The following is a 23,091-nucleotide window of genomic DNA, read 5'->3' as shown; positions in this document are numbered from 1 at the left end:
CTACCATGCTTGGTACTTTATTGTCTGGATGAGACAAATAAACAGTTCTCCCATGAATTTCATCGTAACCATGGCAACTTAGTATTTCAGTCATATCTAACACTTGAAACGATCATTAATGAACATGATAAAAACATGAGTATTTAAAAAGATGTGAAAGTGAAGCCGGAAGTATTGTCTGAGTACAATCCAGGAAACTCCCTGCCCTGGCGCCGCACAATGACTGGCGAACTGGGCTGACACTTGCCACCAGTTTCCTGTCTAGTCCAAGCTAAAGTACATAATAGATGGTCAATGTCTACTTACTATGCTTACATCGTGTAACAAACAATAAATGAAGAGAACATCAACACCAATGTATTATGAAATAATATGTAATTTGATTCAAATGAAAAAAATTCTAAACTTACTAACTTTGTTCAAAAGTCTTAGCATGTCTGCAGTATGCTCAGTCAACAGCCACTTCCACAAAAGAATGACAAAGTTTGCAGCCTGAACAGACAATACAAGCACCCCAAGTACATTTAGCATGTTGGAAATTTAGCTAGTGGTCATGTGGTCAGCAGACAGGTCACAAATCAGGTGAAGTTAAGCAATGTGGGTCTCGGAGAGCAGTTGGACAGGTGACCGCATTCAGCAGCTTGACTCCTAAGAGTTTCTAGGACTTCAGTCATGCACCACTCTGAAGCATATGTAGCAGATGTGGTGTCTCCTTGGGCAAGTGACTTTTCGAAATGTGCCTCTGTTCACCATGCAGCGAATGGGTACCAGGTAGGATGATATGGTAATGTGGCTGTTATTTACCTTCTAGCCCCTTAGAGATAGCTTAACATGATGAAAACAAGTTTGTATGAGGAAAACCACTGTTACCAGTTGATATGATATGAGTTGAGCTGAGTAGCTGAGACTCCCTGCAGCCGTGCAATCAATCAGGACCTGGCAAACTAATGGTTGACAACTACAATGAGTAGTGACTCCTGGGAGTGGGGTACGATGACAAACCTTCTATGACCATCTGATCCTCTCTGGTGACAAAAAGCTGATATCCATCTGATTCTCACGAGTCGGCTCTCAGGACGCACATCATTGCTGATGAAATAGAGATTATCACCGCGTTTAAGATTAGTGCACTTATATAGCAATGTGCATGCATGCACTTGTCACAAACTACTGGTTTTATAGAGCTAATTCTTTGAGATACCATGCCAGGTAGGGTGATTTAAAGTACTCCAGTAGTCTTTTGCTTCAACTCAGCCAGGATCCAACCACAGGCCTTTCTCTGTCCACGTAGATGCTCTATCCACTACACTATGAAGGGGTCTCAATCGATTAAGACAATCTGGCATGCACCAGTTCCATTGAACTTTAACAGGTATCCGTTGTCAGGCTGTCAGTTGTGATATCAGCAAGCAGGATAGTCGCAGTGATTGGGCAGAGCATGGACAGTTTACAGTAGCCTTGTATGGCTAATCCATGATTGGACTGAACGGTTCAGTGACGGAGCAGTTCTGTAGCCCTGTATGGCTGATCCATGATTGGACTGAACGGTTCAGTGATGGGGCAGTTCTGTAGCCCTGTATGGCTGATCCATGATTGGACTGAACGGTTCAGTGACGGAGCAGTTCTGTAGCCCTGTATGGCCAAATCATGATTGGACTGAATGGTTCAGTGATGGGGCAGTTCTGTAGCCCTGTATGGCCAAATCATGATTGGACTGAATGGTTCAGTGATGGGGCAGTTCTGTAATCCTGTATGGCTGATACATGATTGGACTGAATGGTTCAGTGATGGGGCAGTTCTGTAGCCCTGTATGGCTGATCCATGATTGGACTGAATGGTTCAGTGATGGGGCAGTTCTGTAGCCCTGTATGGCTGATCCATGATTGGACTGAACGGTTCAATGATGGCGCAGTTCTGTGGCCCTGCGTGGCCAAAACATGATTGGACTGAACGGTTCAATGATGGGGCAGTTCTGTAGCCCTGTGTGGCCAAAACATGATTGGACTAAATGGTTCAGTGATGGGGCAGTTCTGTAGCCCTGTATGGCTGATCCATGATTGGACTGAACGGTTCAATGATTGGGCAGTTCTGTGGCCCTGTATGGCTGATACATGAATGGACTGAACGGTTCAGTGATGGGGCAGTTCTGTAGCCCTGTATGGCTGATCCATGATTGGACTGAACGGTTCAATGATTGGGCAGTTCTGTGGCCCTGTATGGCCAAAACATGATTGGACTGAATCGTTCAGTGATTGGGCAGTTCTGTAGCCCTGTATGGCCAAAACATGAATGGACTGAACGGTTCAGGGATGGGGCAGTTCTGTAGCCCTGAGTGGCTGATACATGAATGGACTGAACTGTTCAGTGATGGGGCAGTTCTGTAGCCCTGTGTGGCCAAAACATGATTGGACTGAACAGTTCAGTGATGGGGCAGTTCTGTAGCCCTGAGTGGCTGATACATGAATGGACTGAACTGTTCAGTGATGGGGCAGTTCTGTAGCCCTGTATGCCTGATACATGAATGGACTGAACGGTTCAGTGACAGGGCAGTTCTGTGGCCCTGTATGCCTGATACATGAATGGACTGAACGGTTCAGTGACAGGGCAGTTCTGTGGCCCTGTATGCCTGATACATGAATGGACTGAACTGTTCAGTGACAGGGCAGTTCTGTGGCCCTGTATGGCTGATACATGAATGGACTGAACATTTCAGTGATAGGGCAGTTCTGTAGCCATGTATGCCTGATACATGAATGGACTGAACTGTTCAGTGACAGGGCAGTTCTGTGGCCCTGTATGGCTGATACATGAATGGACTGAACGGTTCAGTGATGGGGCAGTTCTGGGTATCGAGAGTTTGTTAGCATGGTGTAGGTGTTCCAGGAAGGCAGCTTGATTTCTCTTGTTTGACAACACTAGACATTACAACAGCAGGTCTGACAAGTCTTTCCTCTTGAGTGAGACTAACTGACTATCCCACGATAAACCCAATGATCATATCAGTGTCCAAGTGACCAATCAGAACAGCCCAGGGCTGCAGATAGCTCATATCTTACACAGTTCACAATCTATTGGCAAACTTCGGCCAGTCACACTGATAACAGTGAAAACTGTTATCAATAGTCCCCCTACCCTGATACACACAATGTAGCTAACATACAATACAGCAATGAATATGTTCCCCACAATCTGTCCGTGTCCTGCTGCTCTGTGACAGTGTGGCCTGTTTCTTGTTCCTTGTTGACTTACTCCTGTATATTGTTTGTTGTTTCATGTGCAATGTTACTGGTTCACTGGACTGCTCGCACTCGAACATACTGGTACAATCAGTCTTATGGTCCCATAGGTCTAAATTTAGTTGGTACATAAGCTATTTTACCAGTAAATTACTGGCAATTACTGACAAATGGAAACACTTTGTGTGTCATGATGCGTATTGTTCAATGTTGTGTCATGTGTCATGCTCTGTATTGTTCAATGTTTTGTCATGCTGTGTATTGTTCAATGTTGTGCCATGTGTATTATTCAATGGTGTGTTGTGTCATGCTGTGTATTGTTCAATGTTGTGCCATGTGTCAAGCTGTGTATTGATCAATGTTGTGTCATGCTGTGTACTGTTCAATGATATGCTGTGTCATGCTGTGTATTGTTCATTGTTGTGCCATGTGTCATGCTGTGTACTGTTCAATGTTGTGTCATGTGTCATGCTGTGTATTTTCAATGTTTTGTCATGCTGTGTATTGTTCAATGTTGTGTCATGTGTCATGCTGTGTATTGTTCAATGTTTTGTCATGCCGTGTATCGTTCAATGTTGTGCCATGTGTATTATTCAATGGTGTGTTGTGTCATGCTGTGTATTGTTCAATGTTGTGCCATGTGTCATGCTGTGTATTGATCGATGTTGTGTCATGCTGTGTACTGTTCAATGATATGCTGTGTCATGCTGTGTATTGTTCATTGTTGTGCCATGTGTCATGCTGTGTACTGTTCAATGTTGTGTCATGTGTCATGCTGTGTATTTTCAATGTTTTGTCATGCTGTGTATTGTTCAATGTTGTGTCATGTGTCATGCTGTGTATTGTTCAATGTTGTGTCATGTGTCATGCTGTGTACTGTTCAATGTTGTGCTGTGTACTGTTCAATGTTGTGCCATGTGTTGTGCGGTGTATTGTTTAACGTTGTGTCAAATAACTACTTCATTAGTCTGAGTCTCATTGCTGTTTCATAGGTGATATCAACACAACTGAAACATTGGTGGGAGATAAGTGCTTCCACCATGTCATGTGCAACAGGAGAAATAGTACTGGGTGGGATATAGTGGTCAAGCCCAGGTCATTCAGTGACCAGTAATTGCAAGTGCGTCTGTGCAGTGAAGCGTGCCAGGCTCCATCAGCTCCTGGGATGAGCAAACAGATTCCTGCCAGCCAGCCAGCATGCTGTCAGTTATGATGGAGCTGTCAGATACCTATGTACTCTCTCAGCCTTGGCCCGCCATCACATAAACCCTTGTGTTACTATTAATACAAGTAAATCCCATCACATGAACCCTCGTGTTACTATTAATACAAGTAAATCCCATCACATGAACCCTCGTGTTACTATTAATATAAGTAAATCCCATCACATGAACCCTCGTGTTACTATTAATACAAGTAAATCCCATCACATGAACCCTCGTGTTACTATTAATACAAGTAAATCCCATCACATGAACCCTCGTGTTACTATTAATACAAGTAAATCCCATCACATGAACCCTCGTGTTACTATTAATACAAGTAAATCCCATCACATGAACCCTCATGTTACTATTAATACAAGTAAATCCCATCACATGAACCCTCGTGTTACTATTAATACAAGTAAATCCCATCACATGAACCCTCGTGTTACTATTAATACAAGTAAATCCCATCACATGAACCCTCGTGTTACTATTAATACAAGTAAATCCCATCACATGAACCCTCATGTTACTATTAATACAAGTAAATCCCATCACATGAACCCTCGTGTTACTATTAATAAAGTAAATCCCATCACAAGAACCCTCGTGTTACTATTAATAAAGTAAATCCCATCACAAGAACCCTCGTGTTACTATTAATACAAGTAAATCCCATCACATGAACCCTCATGTTACTATTAATACAAGTAAATCCTTTCACATGAACCTTCGTGTTACTATTAATACAAGTAAATCCCAACACATGAACCCTCGTGTTACTATTAATACAAGTAAATCCCATCACACGAACCCTCATGTTACTATTAATCTCATTCTCAAGAACAGCAGAATTAGACGGACTCCCTACGATAAACTTATGCGCAATGTCCACAAATCAAATAGAAAAGAATGACACCGCCATCATGTTCTGGGGCTGTAAGTGGGATTCAAATGGGTTGCCAGAACTGAGACGAAGGGGATGAATGATATTATACACTGTATTTGCAGACACTTGACAAAGGGGGAAGAGTTCTTATTAAAAGCACACACAAGTTAAATCTGTTCTTAGAGATGTCAATGACGTCAATGAAGCTAAAGAAATTGACAACAGTAGCACAAGGATGTTATATACCCCTTGTACACTGCTGAATTACACATTGGTCAAGGAAGACATCAATATATGCTTGATGGTTTGTAGGTGGAAGATAGAGTGATGAGACAATACATTTCCTACACAAGCTCCCTGAAGCATGACGTTGCTACACCAGCTGTACACAGGCCATCTCAAACAAATATTGGTACACATCAAGGTCAGGGTCATAAATTTGCTCGTGGGGTTGCACGAACACAACTTCCCCTGAAAGTAGTCGACTGCTCTCAAAAGTATTTCAGGCATATCATCTTAATGTAGGAAGCAATACATGTGACCACATTGGTGATACGCATTCATGAGCACATTTGTAACCTGGATCCAATCAGGTTTCAGCTCATCTGTGTATTGAGATTGGTTCAATGTTTGCAACAAGGGTTTCAGCTCATCTGTGTATTGAGGTTGGTTAAGTGTATATATGCAACAAGGGTTTCATCTCATCTGTGTATTGAGATTGGTTAAGTGTATATATGCAACAAGGATTTCAGCTCATCTGCGTATTGAGATTGGTTAAGTGTATATATGCAACAAGGGTTTCATCTCATCTGTGTATTGAGATTGGTTAAGTTTATATGCAACAAGGGTTTCAGCTAATCTGTGTATTGAGATTGGTTCAGTGTTTGCAACAAGGATTTCACACCATCTGTGTATTGAGATTGGTTAAGTTTATATGCAACAAGGGTTTCATCTCATCTGTGTATTGTGATTGTTCCGCACACTACATACAGTACATATCAACAACATTTGACATTGTATGCACCAATGTGTTGCTAACAGATCTATATTAGCCAACTGATGTATGTTTCAATTCATGGACAAATATTACAAACATCATTAAGAGAAACTACTTACGAAAGCGGGTCTGGAAACCCATGACCTGGTTTTATCTGAAATGGAAAAAATCCTGTTCATCATCCTGCTCATCACGGTTGAATCCTAGGGCATATGTCAACCTACGTCTACATGTACACAAGGATGTCTTAGTACTGCTATGGACTGAAAAAAATCTCGCAATTTCTTTGCTATTTCTGGTGGATACGGGTCAAAGGAGCACCAGTGAGGTGGACACCTATCATGCAACATGTTAAGAGGGTGATCACCAGGTGGAAACAGCTGGCTGATCATCTGGGTCAATCATGTCAATACACACACTTGTATGTTTGGATAGAAAATAATTAATACAAGATACATGTATATCAACATGTATTTTCTAGAGATGAATATTGCATGGTATCTTGCGATACGATTTATATCATGATACAGAATGGTGATACTACTGGTATCACGATACACCACATCAAAAAGTAAGAAATGATGAAATCACTGAGATACAGCTCTAAAACATCTCTCTTCATACATATATTTATTATTATCTCAAAAACATTAACAAAGAAAGCCACAAGAACTAAACAGTTTTAAATGAAGGGATGGTTATTCAGTGTAACAATTATTCGGCATGTCCTCAGCCACCATGTTCTCAGTATCTGCCATGATTACTAGTGGCACTGTGCTGCTTTTGCCATTATAGGAGCTAACTCTATTCTTTCTGTTCTATTTATAGAGTATCGCAATCTCACAAGTATCATCTGTACCTGAGTATCGAAGATATCGTAGATATCTGTGAATTGTTACACTCACTTACAGCCCTAGTGTATCGTAGATATCTGTGAATTGTTACACTCACTTACAGCCCTAGTGTATCGTAGATATCTGTGAATTGTTACACTAACTTACAGCCCCAGTATTTTCAATACAACACTGGAGGGCAAGGTCTTCCTTTCATCTGGAGACAATCAATGTTCTCCTGCAAATTGTTGCAACATAGGTTTTCAAAACATGATAAATTCTTACTTTTATATCAAGACTGCAGTGTCAGAATTTAACACAAGCCCACTAGCCTGGGGCTAGTACAAATGCTTGCAGGTAAGTACAAATTTCCCAATTTCTCCATTGTTTTAACATAACAAGGGCATTTTATCTTTACCCTTGCTAGCAAACCTTCTGAGTTTAGTTCTAACCCTGAAACAGCGGGCTTTCTTTCCAAATACCACTCTTAATAGTCTTATTTATACATGATTGAAAAGACCACTATAACAGTTGACACTAATGTTAACAGTAATAGCAAATGTTAAGATTCAAATACATGGAGACTAGTATTGGGAAGTTAGAATTACAAGGAAACAAATGAAAAGATAAAAGTGTGTCCTGTAGCCCACAACCAGGATGTAACTGCATTACGAGTAACACCACTTTCCTGATAACTACTCACTACTATCAGCCTAGGGGCACTGCTTCCTGAGATGCCGAGGGGGAAATAGAAATGAAAGCATCTGGCGATCTCACTTTCAACATTACAATTCAGACGTAAAGAATCCACATGGATATGAAACCACAGCAGGCTGATACACCGATAGGGAAAGAGAAACAACTCAGAGGCCATAACAACAGTGGTGGTCAACATGGTCATTCTAACAATAAAATCTTTCAAAACATGTACAGGTTACAATGACCCTAACTATTAATTTGTTGTGTTTTTTTCCTGGATAAATCCCTGGAATGACACAGGTTATGTTCATGGTGTTGTTGTTACTGAGCTGTTGTAATGACCCCGAGTTAACACAGAGCCACTATGCTGACACCTTCACTGCAAAAACGGGACATTTTACTTTCAATGGTCATAAAAGAGAAGGTCATTCTACTGAGCTTGCAATACTCCCAAATACAAATTTATTTATGAGAATAACAATTAAAAATCCAACCAGATTTGTGTGATTAATGAAATGTTACCATGGTTACCATCTAGTATGTATTGTATCAAGGCACGAGTACAAATACGGACATTCATAATGATAAATACTACCTTTGAGTACCTGAAAAATGACTAACATACCTGGGAAAATAACAAACCCTGACCACTAGCCAAACTCAATGGCACTATATTACAAATATCCTAGAGGCAAAAAGGAAATATGATATTTCAAATATTTTATTCATATTTTCATCATTTGGATGAGCATTGTGAAAATATAGCTGTTTTCCAAGTAAATTAGAGCAGTGTGCAGCAATAAACACAAGAAGTAAACAAAATTGGGAGAGTATTTAAAGTGTCAAGTGACACATACAGGATTTGGATTGTGAATCGTCCTGCTCCTTGTCTCGCTTCGTAAGTCATCTATTGTAGCCCAGACAAAGAGCCTCTATACAACAAGTAGTGGCGGAGAACACAATGTCTGTATTCTTCAACAGAGAAACACTACTTCCTCTCATTTCTCCCTGAATGCAAGTGACAATCAAGGCCAAACATTTTCTCTTTCCAAATTCAGTCAGTATGACGGATATCATGATAAACAATAATGTTATCCATTGCAAGACTTGATGGGGATTTCATCATGGTGATCTCATCTCACCTCGTCTACATCCCAAACTGGGTTTACTACGTACAATCACCCCTAAATCTCTTAACTGGATCTTGAGATCCACATAATGTATTCCACAGCTTACAACACATGTACAATGCTAAATTAAACTGTTCTGAGTGTTTATGATGACATTTCTACATTCCTGAAAATGTTCAATCATTGATAGTCTAGGCATGAAAGATAGTTGGAGACCATAAGTTTAAACTGTTTCAAAGTTACCAACAAAAAGCAAGTGCTGCAACATGAGATCAAGCAAGCATCTATGTCAGATGAATAAGTTGGAAGTGAAGAATGAAAAGAAGTGACCAGCGTGAGCTATGAATGGATCCGACGCGTGAACACCAGTGCACAGAGACACAAGACACCATTTAAACTACTTGATCTGTTTCAGTTATGAAAGGTCAATAAGTGACAAACAAGCTATCTGTTTTCAATTCAGGACATAGAAACAAACGAGTCAAGGGCAGTGAATGACACACACTTGAACCGTATAAGGAAGTATTTCTCCAACATTCCCAGTAGACAAATTAACTCTTTGTAATGCTTTACAAAATATTCTTGCAACAATTTTCCCCCTAACAGTATCAAATTTTGTGAAATTAGACCAGATTCAGACCTACACAGAACACAGAACAAAATTTAAAACAATCCAAAACAGATCTAAATTGAAAGGGAAATCAACTGGATCTATCAAATTTGGTGCATACAGAACATTCCGTTCAAGGCAATAGAGTCAGTGAGTTGTGTGTAACTGTAACCGCGCTTTTAACAGTATCCCAGTTATATCACGGTGTGTCAGCTTAATGTGGGAGGAGCATGAGGAAAGCCCGAAGTGATGAGGATCATAGACGTTCACCACTTCTGTGAAACCCACGAGCACGGGTTTGGTGCTGACAAACCTAGAAACATAATCAGGGCGAACCGGGATTTGAACCCACAATCATAGGTTTCTGGCGTGCCCAAGGGACGCAACTCTGCACAGCGAATTGCGGCACCTTAGATGACTGGGCCTGTTACACAAAATGTTTGCGCACATCTTTCCAAACAAAAAATCCACTGAGATCTAGCATTCATTTTGTCAGCATGGCTTGTGTCCATGTTTATTATCAATATTATCTTTAGTCACAGTACTCTTGTCATCCAAAATTGGGTCAGACAATTGCACCAGGAAAAGGCTGAAACTCTCCATGAGAATCTATCTATTTTTAGCTACACAATATACTGACTTCAGATCAAGTTCAAACATTATGCATCCAAACGTTGAAATACACTCATGACAGTAGATGATAGTGATACTCACTTCTAAAGGTATTCCACTAATATCACCCACAATGTAGGTCAAATGTTTGTCTGTTTGGATGAACGCTGGGGAGAAAGAAAAAGTCCATTATTTATGGCAAAAGGGGTATACATGTAAACGACAATGTTAATGAGAACACTGGAATATACGGTGAACTGTCAGTGTACGGAGATGTCATTGCAGTAGCGTAAGTGACCGTTCTTTATAGACAAGCTGTTCTGCTCGAACGCGTTGTAGAATCTATTTCCGGCATGGTCACATTAACAATAAACACATCAAAATATGGCAATATCACCACAGATTTTGCTTCATCGATCAGTCAGTGTGAAACCTGACACATTATTGTCATAAACTCAAATTCATGTTTCACATATGTCATCACAATCAATGTCATTTTTGGGACAAACACATTGTTGTGTTCGCGACAGTCCCGCATGTAAACACAAGCGCAACCTCACAGCATTAATACCCTGTTTTCACCATCCAGACATAATGTTTCGGGTTTTATTCTGTGTCTTACCTTGGCTGTGACTTTCTACTGCATCTACATATGTTGAAGAAGGTTGTAAAGTTTGTAATAGAAGAAAAAAATGTAAAAAATCTAGCACTTTGTCTGTAACGTGAATATCCAACCGCGCCATGCTTGCCTAACTCAGCTCTCGAATGTCAATATCTGACGTTTTCAAAGAACGACACCAACAGGGCCTCAAATGTCATTATGATATCTCTAGAAATCACAATAATATTTGTGCAATCATAATACAATGTCTCCGACGCTGCGTTTTATAGTTATACAGTCATCCTCAGAGCTACCTGGATACGAAACTAAGCGATACATAGCACATTATAACAAGTGTGAGGCGTATTATGATTGGTCGTTCTCTTGGTTACACGACCTGAGTCACTTCCGGTGAATGGCGATACGTATAGGCTACATACGTAAGATTTCAGCTCATTTGGCAGTCGGTGTACAGTCAGTTATTTCCTTGTTGACAGTACTGGTAGAGAACATTGCCTATTTCATGTTCACATAAAATATTATTGTACGTGTTGAATAATTACCACCTCAAAGGCTTAACATAAATGAAACATTGAAAACTGATATATTCTTTACCATTTTCCAGGAACCACGCATGATGGAACATGGGTGTGCATGATATCTATGAAACCAAGATTAGTGCGTGCAGACATACATATATACATGGTCAATATTGAATAGCATTTTTTCATATTTAGTTTCAAGTTCATTAATTGCCCCGAAAAGTAAAAAGTAGTCAAGTTACCAAATAAGGAACATAACATAATTAGATTTTGGCTTTCAGCTCATATTGATATCCACCGTGTTATCGGTTTTCGGACACAAGAAACATTCGTAGTTTTCTCTCTAAACACATGAACAAGTGTAAAACCTCCGCCCCACATGTTGCTATGCTACACCCCACATTATAGTGTGAGTAATCGTTGCGATAAACATGGCCATCTGAAAACATGTCTTCTGAAAACCTTTGATCTGACAAAATTCAGTGTTGGCTTATGCAGATTATGCCACTTGTCTTTATCCATCCATCCATCCATCTGTCCCTCCATCCATCCATCTATCCATTCATCTGTCCTTCCTTCCATCCATCCTTCCATCCATCAATCCATCCACTACTACTGAATAAATAGCTCTTTTCAAAATAAATTGAGCATATCCATGTCATTTTCACATATTAGCAAAACTGAAGCAAACATTTTGTAATTAACAAAGGTCCCAACTGTATGAACAGGAAGAGTCCCTCTTGTTTTCGTCATTCTCCCAACTTTGCATCAAACATGATGGATAGCATTTAAACATTTTGTTTTTTCAAGATCAGTTTTCTTCCATTTGTGTCAAAACATTTCTGACAGCAATTACCTCTTCTGAATTTACAACATGGCATTGCATTGATAGGCCTACCTTTAGAATACAGTACCACAAACATTTTTAAAACATGACAATTCCCTGTGAAGTAATTTGTAGTATTTTGTTGCCAGTCACACTGGCGAAACAATGCCATGTGACGTCAGGGGTTATTAAGTGTGCATAAGCTCCTCCCAGTGATCTATCATCTCTACATGCAATGTCATTGAATACACCCAGCGATGTTGAGAGTTTTCAATATTTGTTTACTAAATATAGCCTGCACATCTTATAGGAATCGCAAATTTATGAAAGCCTGGTTTGTTTGTTGTTTAACGCCCCGATCAGCAATCAGCAATGTTCCATTGACTGATCAGACAGTCCAGTGACTGACATCATGAGTATCTATCTATGCAATTGGGATACGATGACATGCATCGACTAAGTCAGCGACCCTGACCACCTGATCCTGTTAGTTGCCCCTTATGAAAAGCATGGTTGCCTCTTATGGCAAGCATGGGTTGCTGAAGACCTGTTTTACCCCGGATCATCACAGTGTTCATATCAAGTACCCTATTACGGTCATTATGATTGGGTACCCCTTTCCGATCAAACACCCCTTCAAGATCCTCAGGGTTGGGCACGCTTTTGCGATACTCAATTAGTTGTGAGGTTGGGTATGGGTCAGCTATCACTTTTAACAAATTAAGCCCCTCTAAATTGTGGAAACTTCAAACAATTTGTAGCAAGTTTCGACTTTAACAGAGGAAATGGTCACTTTGCATGCATGTAAACAATCAGGTCTGATGACTTGGTGCTCGAGCACTAGCTATTTGTGATAGCATTCATTGTCCCAGTGTAAAGTGTTGACCAATGAGATTAATTCATTAGTCGGCTTTGAAGCTTCAAGGTGGCAGCGCAAGTTTAAGCCTCTAAGCAATGCTAATGGAAATCCAAAAAAGTACGCCAGATAAAGTGCACTACTCCTTAAAATGATGTTGTTATTATTTTACATCCTGTTTGTTAAAACAGTTAAATGTTATGAAGTAAGGATGCATGTGTGTATTTTCTCATATATGAAATAGAAAGTATCTAGAAGTACAACAGGAAACTTCCCAAGGGCTTTGGGGCATTTTGACTTTATGTATGGAAGTAGATGCAAATGTGTTCTGGCAACTTGTCAGGGGGTGTTATTCTGTCCATGGTTCTTTTTACAATAAAGAGGAATTATGTTCTAATGGCTGAAATGGCAGTGAAAATGATATTCTGGTACTCTATACTCTAATGTGCTGTACTGGGCATCATGGACATGGGCACAACAGTTTCCTCCATTGGTTGAAAGTTTGACAACGTCCAACCATGTGACACAGAGCAACAACCAATCATATTACCACGATCGGACCATGGAGGATCCACTGGAATGTATCAATGTATGAATGGAGGGGTTGTAAATGACAACAAAGAACAAACTGTTGCGTGAATGAAAGATGTTATTTATAAATGTACGAAATATGATAACTTTGTGCAGAATTGCACAGCTCAACTGTGTCATGAAGAAAAGAAAATGACAACATCTAACAAACTAGAGTGACCTCCCTTTGGTATTACTTCTCCATGCTCCTCACAGCCATACCCTGTTCGCGGAGCTCTCTATACTATCGCTGCCACCAGTCAAAACTCCCCACAGCCATACCCCGTTCGCGGAGCTCTCTATACTATCGCTGCCACCAGTCAGAACTCCTCACAGCCATACCCTGTTCGCGGAGCTCTCTATACTATCGCTGCCACCAGTCAGAACTCCCCACAGCCATACCCCGTTCGCGGAGCTCTCTATACTATCGCTGCCACCAGTCAGAACTCCTCACAGCCATATCCTGTTCGCGGAGCTCTCTATACTATCGCTGCCACCAGTCAAAACTCCCCACAGCCATACCCCGTTCGCGGAGCTCTCTATACTATCGCTGCCACCAGTCAGAACTCCTCACAGCCATACCCTGTTCGCGGAGCTCTCTATACTATCGCTGCCACCAGTCAGAACTCCTCACAGCCATACCCTGTTCGCGGAGCTCTCTATACTATCGCTGCCACCAGTCAGAACTCCCCACTGTGATAGGAGGCACTACAACCATGCTTGGAGTTGAGCCCACAGCCGACTGACCGTTATGTTTACAAATAAGTGATGACTGCCATGACCCCAAATACTCTACTCCCTGCTAAATGATTTTCTTTCTTTGTCAATTTGAATTTCTGATATAGTAAGAATGTAAGTGGAAAGATTTTTTTGTTCGTCTGCAACCTCGAACAAATCTGATCAAACTAACAAGTAGGTAAATTCATCTAGGAAATATGGTCAGTCATAAATCTTTTAAAAATTCACTGATTGCATTACCAATTACATAGCTTGGTATTGTACATGTACACCTCAACAATAGCTTGGTATTGTACATGTACACCTCAACAATAGCTTGGTATTGTAAATGTACGCCTCAACAATAGCTTGGTATTGTAAATGTATGCCTCAACGATAGCTTGGTATTGTAAATGTACACCTCAATGATAGCTTGGTGTTGTAAATGTACACCTCAACGATAGCTTGGTATTGTACATGTACATCTCAACAATAGCTTGGTATTGTAAATGTACGCCTCAACAATAGCTTGGTATTGTAAATGTACACCTCATCGATAGCTTGGTGTTGTAAATGTACACCTCAACGATAGCTTGGTATTGTAAATGTACACCTCAATGATAGCTTGGTATTGTAAATGTACACCTCAATGATAGCTTGGTGTTGTAAATGTACGCCTCAACAATAGTTTGGTATTGTAAATGTACACCTCAACGATAGCTCAGTATTGTAAATGTACACCTCAATGATAGCTTGGTATTGTAAATGTACACCTCAATGATAGCTTGGTATTGTAAATGTACACCTCAATAATAGCTTGGTATTGTAAATGTACACCTCAACGATAGCTCTGTATTGTAAATGTACACCTCAACGATAGCTTGGTATTGTAAATGTACACCTCATCGATAGCTTGGTATTGTAAATGTACACCTCAATGATAGCTTGGTGTTGTAAATGTACGCCTCAACAATAGTTTGGTATTGTAAATGTACACCTCAACGATAGCTCAGTATTGTAAATGTACACCTCAATGATAGCTTGGTATTGTAAATGTACACCTCAATGATAGCTTGGTATTGTAAATGTACACCTCAATGATAGCTTGGTGTTGTAAATGTACACCTCAACGATAGCTTGGTATTGTACATGTACATCTCAACAATAGCTTGGTATTGTAAATGTACGCCTCAACAATAGCTTGGTATTGTAAATGTACACCTCATCGATAGCTTGGTGTTGTAAATGTACACCTCAACGATAGCTTGGTATTGTAAATGTACACCTCAATGATAGCTTGGTATTGTAAATGTACACCTCAATGATAGCTTGGTGTTGTAAATGTACGCCTCAACAATAGTTTGGTATTGTAAATGTACACCTCAACGATAGCTCAGTATTGTAAATGTACACATCAATGATAGCTTGGTATTGTAAATGTACACCTCAATGATAGCTTGGTATTGTAAATGTACACCTCAATAATAGCTTGGTATTGTAAATGTACACCTCAACGATAGCTCTGTATTGTAAATGTACACCTCAACGATAGCTTGGTATTGTAAATGTACACCTCATCGATAGCTTGGTATTGTAAATGTACACCTCAATGATAGCTTGGTGTTGTAAATGTACGCCTCAACAATAGTTTGGTATTGTAAATGTACACCTCAACGATAGCTCAGTATTGTAAATGTACACCTCAATGATAGCTTGGTATTGTAAATGTACACCTCAATGATAGCTTGGTATTGTAAATGTACACCTCAATAATAGCTTGGTATTGTAAATGTACACCTCAACGATAGCTCTGTATTGTAAATGTACACCTCAACGATAGCTTGGTATTGTAAATGTACACCTCATCGATAGCTTGGTGTTGTAAATGTACACCTCAACCATAGCTTGGTATTGTAAATGTACACCTCATCGATAGCTTTGTGTTGTATATGTACGCCTCAATGATAGCTTGGTATTGTAAATGTACACCTCAACGATAGCTTGGTATTGTAAATGTACACCTCAATGATAGCTTGGTATTGTAAATGTACACCTCAATGATAGCTTGGTGTTGTAAATGTACGCCTCTGATAGCTTGGTATTGTAAATGTACGCCTCTGATAGCTTGGTATTGTAAATGTACACCTCATCGATAGCTTGGTGTTGTAAATGTACACCTCAACGATAGCTTGGTATTGTAAATGTACACCTCATCGATAGCTTTGTGTTGTAAATGTACGCCTCAATGATAGCTTGGTATTGTAAATGTACACCTCAATGATAGCTTGGTGTTGTAAATGTACGCCTCTGATAGCTTGGTATTGTAAATGTACACCTCAACGATAGCTCGGTATTGTAAATGTACACCTGAATGATAGCTTGTATTGTAAATGTACACCTCAATGATAGCTTGGTATTGTAAATGTACACCTCAATGATAGCTTGGTATTGTACATGTACACCTCAACAATAGCTTGGTATTGTAAATGTCCGCCTCAACAATAGCTTGGTATTGTAAATGTACACCTCATCGATAGCTTGGTGTTGTAAATGTACACCTCATCGATAGCTTGGTATTGTAAATGTACACCTCAATGATAGCTTTGTGTTGTAAATGTACACCTCAACGATAGCTTGTTATTGTAAATGTACACCTCAATAATAGCTTGGTATTGTAAATGTACGCCTCAACAATAGCTTGGTATTGTAAATGTACACCTCAATGATAGCTTGGTATTGTAAATGTACACCTCATCGATAGCTTTGTGTTGTAAATGTACACCTCAATGATAGCTTGGTATTGTAAATGTACACCTTCAATGATAGCTTGGTATTGTAAATGTACACCTCAATGATAGCTTGGTATTGTAAATGTACACCTCAACAATAGCTTGGTATTGTAAATGTACACCTCAATGATAGCTTGGTATTGTACATGTACACCTCAATGATAGCTTGGTATTGTAAATGTACACCTCAATGATAGCTTGGTATCGTAAATGTACACCTCAATGATAGCTTGGTATTGTAAATGTACACCTTCAATGATAGCTTGGTATTGTAAATGTACACCTCAGTGATAGCTTGGTATTGTAAATGTACGCCTCAAAAATAGCTTGGTATTGTAAATGTACACCTCAATGATAGCTTTGTGTTGTAAATGTACGCCTCAACAATAGCTTGGTATTGTAAATGTACACCTGAATGATAGCTTTGTGTTGTAAATGTACACCTCATCGATAGCTTTGTGTTGTAAATGTACACCTCAATGATAGCTTGGTATTGTAAATGTACATCTCAACGATAGCTTGGTATTGTAAATGTACACCTCAATGATAGCTTGGTATTGTAAATGTACACCTCAATGATAGCTTGGTATTGTAAATGTACACCTTCAATGATAGCTTGGTATTGTAAATGTACACCTCAGTGATAGCTTGGTATTGTAAATGTACGCCTCAAAAATAGCTTGGTATTGTAAATGTACACCTCAATGATAGCTTTGTGTTGTAAATGTACGCCTCAACAATAGCTTGGTATTGTAAATGTACACCTGAATGATAGCTTTGTGTTGTAAATGTACACCTCATCGATAGCTTTGTGTTGTAAATGTACACCTCAATGATAGCTTGTATTGTAAATGTACACCTCAATGATAGCTTGGTATTGTAAATGTACACCTCAATGATAGCTTGGTATTGTACATGTACACCTCAACAATAGCTTGGTATTGTAAATGTCCGCCTCAACAATAGCTTGGTATTGTAAATGTACACCTCATCGATAGCTTGGTGTTGTAAATGTACACCTCATCGATAGCTTGGTATTGTAAATGTACACCTCAATGATAGCTTTGTGTTGTAAATGTACACCTCAACGATAGCTTGTTATTGTAAATGTACACCTCAATAATAGCTTGGTATTGTAAATGTACGCCTCAACAATAGCTTGGTATTGTAAATGTACACCTCAATGATAGCTTGGTATTGTAAATGTACACCTCATCGATAGCTTTGTGTTGTAAATGTACACCTCAATGATAGCTTGGTATTGTAAATGTACACCTTCAATGATAGCTTGGTATTGTAAATGTACACCTCAATGATAGCTTGGTATTGTAAATGTACACCTCAACAATAGCTTGGTATTGTAAATGTACACCTCAATGATAGCTTGGTATTGTACATGTACACCTCAATGATAGCTTGGTATTGTAAATGTACACCTCAATGATAGCTTGGTATTGTAAATGTACACCTCAATGATAGCTTGGTATTGTAAATGTACACCTTCAATGATAGCTTGGTATTGTAAATGTACACCTCAGTGATAGCTTGGTATTGTAAATGTACGCCTCAAAAATAGCTTGGTATTGTAAATGTACACCTCAATGATAGCTTTGTGTTGTAAATGTACGCCTCAACAATAGCTTGGTATTGTAAATGTACACCTGAATGATAGCTTTGTGTTGTAAATGTACACCTCATCGATAGCTTTGTGTTGTAAATGTACACCTCAATGATAGCTTGGTATTGTAAATGTACATCTCAACGATAGCTTGGTATTGTAAATGTACACCTCAATGATAGCTTGGTATTGTAAATGTACACCTCAATGATAGCTTGGTGTTGTAAATGTACACCTCAACGATAGCTCGGTATTGTAAATGTACACCTCAACAATAGCTTGGTATTGTAAATGTACACCTCAATGATAGCTTGGTATTGTAAATGTACACCTTCAATGATAGCTTGTATTGTAAATGTGCACCTCAACAATAGCTTGGTATTGTAAATGTACACCTCATCGATAGCTTGGTGTTGTAAATGTACACCTCAATGATAGCTTGGTATTGTAAATGTACACCTCAACAATAGCTTGGTATTGTAAATGTACACCTCAACAATAGCTTGGTATTGTAAATGTACACCTCAACAATAGCTTGGTATTGTAAATGTACACCTCAACAATAGCTTGGTATTGTAAATGTACACCTTCAATGATAGCTTGTATTGTAAATGTACACCTCAACAATAGCTTGGTATTGTAAATGTACACCTCAACAATATCTTCATTCAAATCATTAGTTCCCTTATATTTTGTTGGTGGTAAGTTACAGAGCATTATCAGTTGCAGAAGCCCTAAGTCTGGTCAAATGCTCTCCTTCAAAGGGCAGTTAAAAGCAGACATTTAATAGGCTTCTGCCGATGATAAGGCTCTGAAAAACAACATTACCCTCATAGTACAAGAATAATAGAGGACCCCACGTTTTAGATCTCTTCTCATTGAAATACGAACATTTTCTTTATTGTAACAATTTCTTGAATTAAAAAGAAGTAGCTATAAAAAATATGGTCATGTACATTTGGAAGTTTCCTCTGTGTGAGTGGAGAGACCGACTCGTGCCCATCCTCCTGCAGCATCTGATGGACATTAATTACAACAAACGTGGGGAATGTTGACAAGAGAGCCAAATGTAACGCACAAACACTTGTATTTAGTTATTTTTCTGCATAGATAATCAAAGTTATGGGAAAAATCTTCGCCAGTAGCCCCTGCCTGGAAGTTAAAAACATCTTTACTCCAGGCTACATTTAGGTAGCGTTAGTGTCGGGTTGCCCTCACATGGGTAAAACTTGAGCCCGGGGTCACAGGTGAGAATCTCTCCTGTTTAGGATTACATACTGGCTGTCACTGGAGATACCGCTTGTGTGAAAGTAAACAACATCTCTAAGGACATACTGCTTTCCTGACCACCGATGACATAAGTGTTGGATTGGGGTTTAAAAGTTCAAATTTAAGATTAGTCATTCTATTTGAAGAACCTTTTTCTTCGAAAACATTTATTTCATTTCATGTCCTCAGTGTCATGTCATTGCATTCTTTGCTTGGTGAGAGTGTGACTGAGTGAGTGCAAGGTCAAACTAGGACATCACTTTGGACAGACTGGTGGTATTTCTCAACACATTTCGGTCTTGCCAACTTTTATTCAATTTTCCATTTTGTACCCCAAAAATTGCCAGTCCGTTCGACTTTGTGTTTTGAACTTAGAAATGCACATAATTCACTTTTTATGCAGTGATTTCTATAAATTAACTCGGCCACAAGGGTTTCTGTCAAATAGGAAAAGAGTGTTTTGATCTTTTGTTGCGAGGTGACTCAACTCTACATGTAAACTGGTCTCTAACATTAAATGGTCTTTTGTGCATAATGCTTGACAAGGATATCAATTAATAAAATGAACATCACCCGCATCTTTTGGTATCAATTGTCTGGGATGCAGGCCCAAATAATGATAACATAGAAGGACATCGCCTACAAGCCCCACATTATTCTCGCCTTCAGGATACCCTTAGTATTAGACAAATTAAATTTCATTGTTTTAAAGTTTTAAGTATTAATTGGTGATATAATATTCTGAAATGTAATTCAGTTGTGTGTTTGTGTGCCCAGTGCTTGTTTCTGTTGCACTTTCCATGTCCTGGATTCCGGTTAACCCTTTCAGTGCTGACCTTGTTTCTCTGTGAGTCTTTCAGTATAAGTTTCCCATTAACCAGTCCAAGACAAATTCTGCGGTAAAATTATCAACTTTCTGTGGCTTAACTTACACATTTTTTTACTTATCCTGCATTAGTCCTTAATGCATATTACTGCTTGTTTGTGACAGAGTAAAGAGCTGTGTGAGGGTCTTTGCTTGAAGAAGTTGCTCCAACTAGCTGAGAGGCCAACCCATCACGCAGCTCCCACGTGACCAAAGGAAGTGACGTCACGGATCCTCACATTACTCTTGTCACTTGATGAATGAAGACCTGTTTTTTTGCTGTAGCATAAACTGATTCAAACCCTCACATGTTTGCTATTTGAGTTAATGTTTTTTGTCTTTGTGTTGTGCCTACGGTTTGTATTTTGTACATTCTATGTTTGATAAACATGCGCATAACGTTATTAGACACTTACTGGCGTTTTCACAAAAGAAAACATATTGCCAGGTGTCTTGTTGTTCCCAGTGGCCATCTTGAATATTTTACGTGGCCAGCAGTTAATGAACTGGTTTGCGTTCTATATTCTTTTTGCTTGGTACCCCACAATTGGCGTATCCTCGCAAGTATTGTTTGTTTTGTTGTATGTTATGTTACATTTGTCGTAATATTTGTTTCTTAAACCCACACAGTGGGATAAACAAATTATAGCATACATACTCGGGCGGGGACGCATTGTGATTTTACACTGCTTCATTGCAGATATCATGCTCTCCTGCACAAAGTGCCAGCGTAATATGTCGGCGTGGGATCCTCACCCCCTGTGCCTTAATTGTACATCTCAATGCCTCCAGGGTCACCAATGTAAAGACTGTTTACTGCTTTCACCCACAACTTTCAGTCAGTACCTCCGTGTGTGTAAAAAATGCAGAACACAGCAGGCCAGGAAACACCGGCGCACGATGTCAGACCTCTCCAAGAATTCGCCTACAAGATCGGCCATCTCAGATGACTACCCACCGACCTCTACCTTGATGTCGGACCCCACGGTCGCAGTCTCCACCCAGAGCATTCTGACGACCACAACAGCGTCTATCTTTACAGCAGCGACTACCTTGATGCCCCACGTGGCGCTCACATACCAGACGGCGCTTATGCTATCCTCCGGACAGACGCTCGGTCTCCCACAGGTGCCCCCGCCTACGGCAGAGACGCCCATGATAGACGCCTCTCTCCTTCAGTACATTCAGTACTTACAGGCCAGACAGCCATCGATGCTATATCATCCCATAGCGCCTCTGCAGACACCTCCTCAAGCGCCCTTTCAGCTGGTGCCCATCTACACAGCGCCTATACAGACGCCCACGCCTCTACGTCCACCGTGGCGGCCGACCTCACAGAAGCCTACCTCTCGTCACTCAGCGGACTTAGCTTCCCCAAGTATGTCTTCACGTCGGAGTGACAGCAGTGACAGCAGATCTTATCGACAGGGTCCACCTGGCGTGTCCACCTTATTTCAGGATGACCACGCTCAGGCTACTGCGATCCCTAATCCAGGCACAGGAGGCGCTCAGCAGCCTGGATATCCAGGACGCCTACCTACATGTCCCTATACATCCCGAAGACTGGAAATTCCTCTGCTTCTTCCTCATGGGAGTCAATTATCAATGGGCGGTCCTCCCATTTGGAATTTCTTCAGCCCCGTGGCTATTCACACGGCTTACCAAGCTGATAGCCTCGTACCTCCATCACTGGGACATCCAGTTCGAGGCGTACATAGACGACTGCCTACTGGACCATCGGGACACTGTCACTCTACTCCGCCACAGGGACTTCATCCTCTGGCTGGGGTGGAAGATCAACCCCAGAAAGTCAGAGTTGACACCCTCCAAGCTCCTTCAGTTCATCGGGGGCCTCTTCCAGACGGATCTCGATCTCATCTCTGTACCCAAAGAATGGTGGGAGCGCATGCAGGCGCACCAGCTCTCCACCTACCACGCACTCTGGGCTAATGGCAAGTCCTCCTGGGCCTCCTAACCTCAGCGCAGAGGAAGGCTCCAACTGCACCCAGTTCAGATGTTCCTGGCGCCCTACATCAGGCGCCAGGACCCCTCCGTATCCATCGTCCTCCAGGATCATCTCAAGCAGCCGGTGGTGGACGATGGAATCGAATGTCTTAGGCGGCGTCTCCTTGACAGGGCTTACAACCTCTCTGCACCTATTCGTAGACGCGTCCCTACAGGGATGGGGCACACACCTGGAGGGACAGCGTCTATCAGCGTCTAT

At 40.4% G+C, this 23,091-nt stretch overlaps 2 protein-coding genes across 5 annotated transcripts in view; one reads left to right on the top strand and one right to left on the bottom strand.

Annotated features, from left to right (window-relative positions):
- The window catches only part of LOC124125241 (transmembrane protein 131-like), a 138,520-nt gene extending 127,378 nt beyond the window's left edge, over positions 1–11,142 (bottom strand). For both annotated transcript variants that reach the window (XM_048381119.1, XM_048381121.1), the window contains exons 1-3: positions 10,837–11,142; positions 10,317–10,381; positions 6,450–6,484 (exon numbers count right to left, since the gene is read on the bottom strand). In XM_048381119.1, the coding sequence (XP_048237076.1) occupies positions 6,450–6,484; positions 10,317–10,381; positions 10,837–10,957 (221 nt within the window). In that variant the 5' untranslated portion in view covers positions 10,958–11,142. The remainder of the gene's footprint in view (positions 1–6,449; positions 6,485–10,316; positions 10,382–10,836) is intronic.
- Positions 10,484–23,091, top strand: part of LOC124125244 (ELMO domain-containing protein 2-like) — a 29,484-nt gene continuing 16,876 nt past the window's right edge. Inside the window, exon 1 of one of the 3 annotated variants that reach the window (XM_046488513.2) lies at positions 10,484–10,503. The gene's annotated coding sequence lies outside the window, so the exon portion shown is untranslated. Of the gene's footprint in view, positions 10,504–11,214; positions 11,318–23,091 lie in introns of those variants that run through there. The other 2 variants (XM_046488514.2, XM_046488515.2) reach the window with 2 other exon arrangements.

The sequence above is a fragment of the Haliotis rufescens genome, unplaced genomic scaffold, assembly GCF_023055435.1.
Source record: "Haliotis rufescens isolate VD_foot unplaced genomic scaffold, xgHalRufe1.0.p SCAF_35, whole genome shotgun sequence".
Classification (NCBI taxonomy): Eukaryota; Metazoa; Mollusca; class Gastropoda; order Lepetellida; family Haliotidae; genus Haliotis; species Haliotis rufescens.
The sequence above is the reverse complement of the archived record's forward strand: the minus strand, read 5'-3'. Positions and strand labels throughout refer to the sequence as shown.